The sequence below is a fragment of the Acomys russatus genome, chromosome 32 (genome assembly GCF_903995435.1).
Source record: "Acomys russatus chromosome 32, mAcoRus1.1, whole genome shotgun sequence".
Classification (NCBI taxonomy): Eukaryota; Metazoa; Chordata; class Mammalia; order Rodentia; family Muridae; genus Acomys; species Acomys russatus.
The window spans coordinates 15,094,343-15,104,458 of NC_067168.1; the positions used below are offsets into that span (position 1 = coordinate 15,094,343).

General features: G+C 45.7%; 1 protein-coding gene across 1 annotated transcript in view; it reads left to right on the forward strand.

Annotated features, from left to right (window-relative positions):
• The window catches only part of Mrap2 (melanocortin 2 receptor accessory protein 2), a 33,680-nt gene extending 26,356 nt beyond the window's left edge, over window positions 1–7,324 (forward strand). Inside the window, exons 3-4 of the mRNA XM_051140250.1 lie at window positions 99–198; window positions 6,857–7,324. Of these exons, the coding sequence (XP_050996207.1) occupies window positions 99–198; window positions 6,857–7,250 (494 nt within the window). The 3' untranslated portion in view covers window positions 7,251–7,324. The remainder of the gene's footprint in view (window positions 1–98; window positions 199–6,856) is intronic.
• Window positions 7,325–10,116: the final 2,792 nt, after the last annotated feature.

A 10,116-nucleotide genomic window follows, 5' to 3' on the forward strand; every position in this document is an offset into this window, starting at 1 on the left:
CTGTGCACCCTGGCCATCTCCAGAAAGCTCAGACTCCTGAAATGGGTAGGCTAATTCAAATCACGTGAGACGCTAATGTTACCTCACCTGTCTTGCAGACTCCATTGTGATCGGATTTTGGGTTGGTCTTGCGGTCTTTGTGATCTTCATGTTTTTTGTGCTGACTTTGCTGACCAAGACAGGAGCCCCACACCAAGAGTAAGTCTGGGCCGCCTTGTGCTTCACAGTTAACTAGACGGGAGCCAGTTCCCGCGTGTTGTCTCTTGGGGTGGAGAGGTGGGCGGGGCCTGATTGCGATTCCCAGTGCTGTGTAGGAGAGATCACGCTTTCTCCCCGGTCTTTTGCCTCTTGTTGCCCTCGTGAGATCAGGCATCTTGGTCCTGTCCTGCCGTCTTCATGCTAATACCAGGTCTCAGTTTTACATTGAAGTTAAGATGTGTTTTCTCCCTTTCTCGAAGAGGGCATCTATGGAAGAAATTGCAGGCAAATGGCTGACGTGCTTACAGAGTTGAGCCTGGCAGCAGTACTCTCCTGCCTGGCTCTCACCTTGCTTGGCCTTTCCTGCCCATTGTTGGTTCTTATTTGATGCTTCAACTATAATGCAGATTGCCAGCAAGAGGGAACTGCTCAGCCCATCACCCACTTTGCTTGAGACTCCAGGGACTAGAGAAATCCTTTAAATACAAGCATTCTAAAGGAGGGGTGAATGATGTTATGTTAATGTTTGTATAAGCTGGCACATGGTAGAGACCTCTTTAAAGCTACTAGAAATATTCTCATTGACTCTGTCTCCTTTTTGCCTTCTCTCCCTGCCCCCCGCCTCCTGCCTCTCAAAACCAACCTCATGCACCTTTGCTTTTCAGAGTATTGTTCTAGGAAACCCAAACATATGGTGTCGTTTGTAATAGTAAGAAAAGACAAGGATAAACAAACAAACAAACAAACAAACAGATTGGAGAGATGGGCTCAGCAGTTAAGAGCACTGACTGCTCTTCCAGAAGACCCTGGTGTGAGTCCCACACATCCTCCATATCAGATATTTGCATTATGATTCATGACAGTAGCAAACTCACAGTTATGAAGTAGCAATGAAATACTTTTATTTTATGCCTGGGGGAGGGGCAATCTCTACAGCACTAAGAACTGTATCAGAGGGTCACAGCAGTAGGAAGGTTGAGAACCACTGCTGGAGGGCATTGCAGTCCCCACCCCTCAACCCTCTTGTTGTTGTGATAGCATATAGTGTGTATGGGGGTAGTATGTGGTCCCCCCATTCTGTTCGTTAGCTGGGGAGTACTATGCATCCTTTCTTCCCTGCCACTTATTGGTCAGAAGTAACTCCGCCCACCCCACCCCCCCATCACTTGGGGGCTGGGAGTGCTGGTCAGCTTTCTGTCTAGAAGAGAGCCAGGTGTCTATGGGCGCGAGGAAGGAAGGAAGGGGCTGGAAGCAGAGATCCAGATATAAAGCTGGCATCTTCTTTCTTAAAAGCTTTTAGGCCCCAGAGCAGTTTTGATGGTGATTATTTTTCCTGTGGAGTAGTCATGTGTGGCAGAGAATCATTTTAGCTGGATGCCGAATAAGCAGTGAAAAGCCATTTTGTCCTACTTGTCAGCTGGGGAGACTGTGCGGTGTCTTGGTAGAACATCTCAGCCCATTACCACACAGCTGAATGAGAGGGATGGAGTTAGGGTTAGGGAGTTCTTAGACTCATTTTTATGTTAAATATTTTAGACTTCTTAAAAACAACAACAACAAAAAAAACCCCAAAACCCCAAGCCTCAGATTTCCACCACAAATGGCCTTCCTTTTGTAGCCTTTGCTAACTATCCTATCTCCTGCTAGGGGCAGCTTTTATTTAATGGTGAATACAGGCTTGCTCATGACCTTATAAAACTGGAAATGACATTTTGCCTCAAATTGTAATTTAGCAGACTCACTACAGGATGGAGTTTTGCAACCAGAGGAGACAGCAGGAAAATGTCAGCGCTCAGAATCATTGATGCTGACCACAGCCCAGGTCTAGCTGGCCGGATGCAGATGTGGTGGGTGGTTGCTAAGTAACCCCAGGATCCCAAGAAGCTGATGACCACTGTCAACAGGTAGAAAAGCTGGGTTGGGTCCCACCTACCAACCTTCACAGAGCTGCTTTGTTTTACCATCAATTAGGAGTTTTTACTAAGTGCAGTGTAGTTTGTGCTTGCCCAGGGCCATGCTAAGAGGAATTCTAAGGTGGCAGGATTTTTTCTTCCCAGATAGCCTGACATCTCCCTGCTAACCACCCAAACCTGTGACACAAAGGGCTTTCACCGAAATGTGTGCTTGGTGCCTCTGTCAGGGTGATTTATACCTTGTACAAACTCTTGGCGCAGGCTGTGTCTCCATGTGTGGTAGTTGGTCATTTTATCACAGAATTTCCCTCATAGGAGGACTTTTCTCAGCTTGGGAAAGCCCCAGGGAAGAGATTGCTGGAAAAGGCAGATGGTCCCATTCTGCTTAGCCCGTCATCTCCTTCCCAGAGCAGATGAGGAGGGTAATCAATATGCGGTGACCCAGCCCAGCAGCAAACATTTCATTTTTAGGGAAATCCTTAGCGGCTAACTAAGGGCATAGCCTGTATTGTGCTCTGCAGGTAGAGGTGTGGGTGTATGGGCCCATTTTCCTGGCTTCATTTGGTTTTCTGTCATGAAAAGATGAATCTGGGGGTGGGCTGTGTGTCTCACAGCAGTTGGGGGTTTGGACAAGCCTGTAGATAGTGCTTTGCTGTGTTCAGTGTTTTGTATAGCATCTACTGAGGCCCAGAAGGTCATGTAAGACCTTTTGAAGGACAGAAATATTTACCAGTTTGCACACCTGTGTATAGGAATGAAAGACCTGAGGAAAACAGCTCTTACAGAAAGAAGGCAGAAAAGCATGAACTGTGAGGGAAACCAAAAAAAGATGGCAGGAGAGGCTAGGTGGACAAATGGCTTCCTCTTGCCAGATCATGGAGTCTTGTCATGGAGGCACTGACCACATAAGGGCACGGGTCTGCTGGTGGATGGACGCTTCAAACAGAGGCACACAGAGAGGCAATCAGGTCCACTCTAGCTAGACTGTAGAGTGAGTGTGGGGGATTGGTGACAGAGATGACATGGGAGGGAGGGGAGTATGAGGGAAGAGATCAGGGATATCAGACAGGGGGTGCTGGGGAGCTGAAAGTAGGTGTTCGGACTAGTATGATTCAGAACCTCAAAGACCAAGTTCTCAGCACAAAGGAGACTTTTTTTTTTTTTTTTTTTTTTTTTTTTGCTCCTGAGCGACAGAGGGCAGGGGATAAGAGGCAAAGACAGGAGATAGAGGATGAGGGAGAAGAGGAAGGGGACTAGGGGGAGGGGAAAGGGGTATTTGTCCCCAGGGGACAAAGGACAGCCTCTGGATAGAGACACGCATGGCACAGAGGAAAATGGAAGTTTATAAAGGTACGAGGAAATCCCATGTTAGGATGAGGTGTTTAATGTTGACAGGGCATGTTAATTAGGGCAGAAATGGGGCTTTTGATTGGTGGACTTCAGTATTTTGACAGCTGGACCTTGGTAGTCAGCCTCAGGAGGAAGAGGGAATAGACCCTGGTGGCTGGCTTTAGGAGTGTAGTCTAACAGTTTTTAACAAGGCAGAAGGAATCGGGGAGAAGGGCAAGGCCTGCTGGAGCCATGTTCAAGCTGGCTAGAGTCCCTTCAAATAGAAAGGGGGGCATGGCAGATAAGGACAGTCACTGCATGGGTGAGAGGCCTGGACAGGCCCTTCTGGGAGATGCTGTCAGTTCTGGTGCTGATAACTCAACAGGCCCGGAGAATAGCATGTGCAGCCTATGGTGGGGAAAAAGTCAAGGGTCAGAGCAGTCAGGTTAGGGGAACAGGATGTTGGAGATGATTAGGGAAGTCCAAATTAAAGAATACACATTCTTAAAGAAAATGATGAGAGAACAGGTCCAGGCTTCCAGCAAAATAAACAGGCTTTGTTTCTCAGCCCTTAGGATGATGAGGGAGGACATCAGCACATTCCAGCCAGTTCTTGGCTGCAGAACACACAGCGAGTACAAGCTGCGAGAAATGAGGAAAGGTGCTAGGATTCTTGGGGATAACAATTTGTGGCAAATATTCCTGAAGTGCTCTTTTTATGATGCCCGCCCTTTCAAGGGTCAAGGTCTTGAATCTTGAGGCTTCTGGTTTCAGATGTAGTTTTAACTAAGGTAGAATTTAAGATGTTAGGGCCATCACAGGTATAGCCAGAGCTGTAGAAGAATCATCTGGGTTTAAATGTCTTTTTACCTGCTATTATAGATGTTGGGACCTTTTAGTTTTCCCCATGACTTCCAAACTTGAGAGTTTGAAGCTGCAGATGGCCCTCCTCTGTCATAGGGGCATAGAGCCTGTGGAATGGTACCCAGGCCATTACAGGCACACATTTTAGGTATCCTAGCAACAATGCATGTGTTTCTTTCCTGAAAACTGAAGGCAGGGCTCAGCTTCAAGCTCTCTACTGCATCATAGAGAGCATCTTTGGACTGTTACTGCATTAATTACTTAAGAATGTTGATAGGTATGACTCAATAAGGGCTAAGCTGGTTTAAGACCCACAAGCATGCCTGTGTGAATTGAGGCCTATAGGCTATATGGGGCTGAATATTGCTATGTGGGTTGCCCACAATATCAGAAACTTACTTAAAATGTGTATATATATATGTATATATATATATACATACATATATATATATATATATATATATATATATATATATATATATATAGTAGCTTGAGGGTTTGTTTGTTTTGTTTTGGATTCTTGAGACAGGGTTACTCTGTGTAGCCTTGGCTATCCTGGACTCACTTTGTAGATCAGGCTGGTTTTGAACTCAGAGAGATCTGCCTGCCCCTGCCTCCCAGAGTGCTGGGATTACAGGTGTGTGCCACCATGCAACTTGAGGGTTCTCATTAAAAATTTACATATGTATATGTATGTGTGTATGTCTGTATGCCATATGTGTGCGGGTGACCACAGAGGCTAGAAGGCATCTGATCCTTGGATGTGGAGTTACAGGTAGTCCTAAGCACTCAGATACTCTGGACAAACAGTCGGTGTTTGCTTTTGGCTGCTGTACCATCTTTCTAACCTGTAACCCAAGGCCCTTGAATGTGACCTTTGTAGACTGCAGTGCTGTGCTGCAACACTGGCCATAACTGCAAGGTTTTCATTACCCTCCACAGGGGCCATTCTTACTAATAACCAGCAGGAAGATAGCCCTCTGCTGCTGTGGCATCTGAGCCTATGCAACCATACAGGCTGACTAATTGTGGAATGTGCAAAGTCCCAAATGGTCTGTGCTTGTCAAGCACCCTGGGGAGGAAGCCCTGTGGCTGACTATCATTGAGCAGCTCTTGGAGAAGTGGGGAGCAAAACCAAGGTGGTTTCCTGCAACCAAATACAGAGAGACAGAAGCCTGCATGGAGTTGGTTGGTTGGACTTCCAATATCACTCTCTTTGGAGTCTGTACGTAGCTTCAAACATCTCTCCATTCATGTTCATCTGCTTCTAGTTTTAGGCCTTAGCTGAGTGTGCCCTTGAATTTATTTCCACCCTGGAGGATCTGTAGAAGAGGCATCTTGCCAACACCATATTTGTTTTGATTTCAGACATCTTCATTACCCATGTGTTCATTCATTTACCCATCCAACAAAACCATGCTGAGCCATTAGTATAAACCTACTGGGGATGTAGGCAAGAAGTGCACAGTCCCTGCCCTGGAGAGCTTACGTAAAGGAGGTGACAGAGAAGTGGAGAAATAGGCATAACACAGAGAAGAAGATGAATAAGGAGAGGCACCCAGTGTCCCCCAGTGTCCCTGCAGAGCAAGGACGCCAGATCAGAAGTGTTGGAGGTTTCTTGCGGAGACGGATCCCAGATGACAGAGGGGCTGAGAGGAAGGAAGCAACTTGGCAGATATTGACAAGGCTCCCAGAAGGAACTGCTGGAGGCCCGTGCTGTATGATTTGGAACATCATTATTGGAGAGTCTATGGAGAAGCTGATATTGAGTCTCTCTCCAGAGATCCTAAAGGTTTGCAAGGCAGGACTTTCCTTCAGAGGCACCTAAGTTGACTTTGATGCAAGGCTGGGAGATAGCCTTGTTGCTAAAGTTGCTAAAGTGCCAAGTTCGAGGACCTGGTTTTGTATCTCCCAAACCCATATAAAAACCAGTGTGTAGTATGTGACTGCAATCCCAGTCCTGGGATGGTAGAGAGAGGCAGGAGGATTTCCTGGTTCTTGCTGGCCAACCAGTCTAAGCTAAATCCCTGAGCTCCAGATTCAGTGAATGAGACTGTCTAATAAAAGGAAAGGAAAACAACAACAACAACAACAACCAAACAAACAAACAAAAAACTAAGGTGTAGAAACAATCAAAAAAGACACTGAATATCAACTTCCAGCCTCCATGAGTACCTGCACACACATTCAAATACACACAAACACGTATACACATGTACCCCAATACATAAGCACAAAATAAAGATTAAAATGTGATTTCAGTTAAGGAGATCTAAGGATCTGTGGTGATTACTGATGTGCTTACAGGATGCTGGGGGGTTCTGCACCCATCTGCCCTCAGGAGAATCCAGGAGCATTCATCTGGAGGTCTTTGCCTTGGCCGTCTGTGTTCAGAAGTGATGATTCTCGCTGCTGGTGCTAAGCTGCGTATCTGAAGGGACACCCAGGAGGTTCTTCCATGGCAATCTCCTGGCATGCCCTCCATGCAGGACCCCATGAGGCTGTAGGCCAGTGAGCTGCAGACCTGTGACTTCTCCTTCTTGTCTTTATAGCAATGCCGAGTCCTCAGAGAAGAGGTTCAGAATGAACAGCTTTGTGTCAGACTTCGGGAAGCCACTGGAGACAGACAAGGTGTTTTCTCGTCAGGGCAATGAGGAATCCAGGTCTCTCTTTCACTGCTATATCAACGAAGTGGAACACTTGGACAGGGTGAAGGTTTGCCACCAAACCACAGCCATTGACAGTGATGTCCAACTCCAGGAAGCCATCAGAAGCTGTGGGAGGCCCGAGGAGGAGCTAAGCAGGTTTATGAAGTTTGACATCCCAAACTTTGTGAACACGGACCAGAACTCCTCCTTTGGGGAGGATGATCTTCTGATTTCGGAACCACCTGTTCTTCTAGAAAATAAGCCACTTTCCCAGACATCACGTGTAGACCTGGACTGAGAAACACTTGTGGGTGCCTTCCTGGGGATGTGTTCTGTCTGTGTATAGCAAGAAACCTCAAGCCACCCAGTGTGTGTGTGTGTGTGTGTGTGTGTGTGTGTGTGTGTGTGTGAGAGAGAGAGAGAGAGAGAGAGAGAGAGAGAGAGAGAGAGAGAGAGAGAGAGAGAGAGAGAGAGGGCAGAGCGAGAAGAAGTGAAGAGAAGAGAAAGAGAGAGAGGAGAGAGAGAAGAGAAGAAGAGAAGAGAGAGAAGAGGAGAGAGAGAGAGAGAGAGAGAGAGAGAGAGAGAGAGAGAGAGAGAGAGAGAGAGAGAGAAAATGCAACAACGCTTAAAGGTTTTGGCCTAGGCTAGGGTTGGGACTTAGTGATAGAGGGATAGAGTTTGGAGATGGAAGGCACCATTTTGTTGTTTTTGGGGGGCATGATTTTTTAAAATTAGAAATGCATTTACAGTATTAAAGCTTCTTTATTGAAACAATTGACCACATATGTAATTGAGCCCTCCTGAGTAGGAGTTGGGTCACTGCATTCTAACCTAGCTCATTGGCACCATTCTCTGCCTATAACAAGCTGCTTTACTTCTTTGGGCTGCCATGGCTTTACAAGTTAAGGTGGCCTATCTGGAGTAGATGACCCATCCCAGCTCTAGTACTTTGTGACTTTCAGACTTAGCATCCAAGACAAGCTAAGAACTATATCAGAAGTAAACAGTAGAACATGGCACCCTGGCTCTCATCACAGGGTCCCCAGGCCTTGGTACCCTCTCTCCACTCAGTCCTTCACTGAGTGGTACTTTAGCTGGGGGAACTTTTACCAGGGTACCAGGAGACTCACACAGAAGACAGTGTTTCTGCTGAGTTACACTGAGGCAGTTTCTATGAGGAGCTTTAAACCTGGGACAGCTTTGACCCCAGTGAATCCCAGCCTAAAGTATGGCACAAACACTTGTGCTCTCAAAAAATGGTAGGGCGTATTGCCATCCGGCTGATGGTGGGTCCCCTCTGGGTGTCCCCGTTTGCATCCCTGTGCTCATACTGTTGAAGTACTTGGCTTCAGAACAAGACGATACCATTTGCCATGGTGCCTGGCTGTCTGTGTGTACTTGGGCAAATGTGTAGGTATTGGCTGCCTGGTTTGGGGCTGAGAGCGCAGTGGGTTACCACAGTAACATGTTCAGGATGGTGTGATGATGAGAGCAGCATGGTGTTCATTTCATAGAGGAATCAGCCCTTTGCTGGTGCTGGAGACAACTCGGTTTTACACACTGTGAGTTACATGCATGGCCAGCTGCTAATCTCTTCTGGGTAGCATCTTTATGAATTTATCCATCAGTTGTCTTGCTTAAGTTGCAAAATAAAAGCATTTGACTGCACAGGAGTTTTGTCTGGTTTAATTTTAACACAGGCAAGTTTTCTTTTCTCTAAAAAGCTGACCTAGGCTGTGTCTACAATGCTTCCTGATTTCTGAGAGTGTGTGTATGCTGACAATGTTTCAGGGATCCTAGACTCAGAGCCACATTAGGAGCTTTGTTTGGGAACAGCTCTACCCAAGGGAATTCCTTTCCATAAAGTCTTTGAAGGGAAGTACTATTTAAGAGACTAACACAAAAGTAGTAGAACAAAACATGGAATATTTAGTATTATATCACTAAAGCCACTTTAATAAATTCTTACAGATGGAGACATGCTACCTTCATGTATACTTTTTATTCAACCAATGAGACTGATATTACTAGCTTGCGTATTAATTTTTTCAACTAAATATAAATCATGGGCTGCTTCTTAATTATGTTTGAAAGCTATTTGAGAGAGATTACATTGTGAAGTTGATTAGCCAAAAGAGGATTTGGAGTATTAAACAGCAGGAAGAATGGTCCTGAGTGTATCATAATTTTAAGTACTAACTGTTAAGAAGCACGAAAAAGCTAACGCTTTACAACGTCTCACAAGTTAGCAGGCTAAGCTCTCTCAGCTTCCAGCAGAATTAAGATTTCTGAGCAAGACCAAGAACTTCATTTTGGCCCAGCAGGCTGCAGACATGTCATATAGATGTTGGTTCTGAGTTAATTTTCCATTGATGTTATAATAAATCAGGGCAGACAGTATTTTTTTTTTTTTTTTTTTTTTTTTTTTTTTTTTTTTTGGAGACAGGGTTTCTCTGTGTAGCCTTGGCTATCCTGGACTCGCTTTGTAGACCAGGCTGGTCTTGAACTCAGAGATAGGTGGCGCCCAGCTGGCAGACAGTTTCTTAAAGTAACACATTTATTTTCTTACCGTTATATACATAATAAAACCAGTCTCAGACAACTAAAACCAAAATATTAACATGGTTGTGTTCCACCTAGAAAGTTGTAGTTTGGACTTGAAATGTCCTCTTTGGGCTCATGGGTTGAGGACTTGGTTCCCAGCACAGAAATGAGCAGAGGTGGGATTCTGGAAGGTGACTAGATTATCAGGGCTATGAGCTTATTATGCATTAGTGAATGCATTCTTAGTTTAATGGACTAATGGAGGTGACAGAAACTTAGGAGGTAGAGAACCTAGTTGGTGGTAGGCTTTGGAAAGCTGGGCCTGTGGCTGGCCCTTCTGTTCCCGGGCCATCATGAGGTGAGCAGTCTCCTCCACTATACACTCTTGCTGTCATATGCTGCCACAGGCCCAGAAAGGATGGACCAAATGACCACAGATTGAGGCCTCCGAAAGCATGAGCCAAAACCACACTTTTTCTTAATTTCCTCCAGGTATATTGCACAGCAAGAGAAAGCTGATTAACATAGGAAGCTGGAGGTGGTGGGTATCTATTATCTTGCCTTCGTCAGTCTCCACAGGTGGCTCAGTCTTTGGATATAGACCCCATGTCACTGTGACC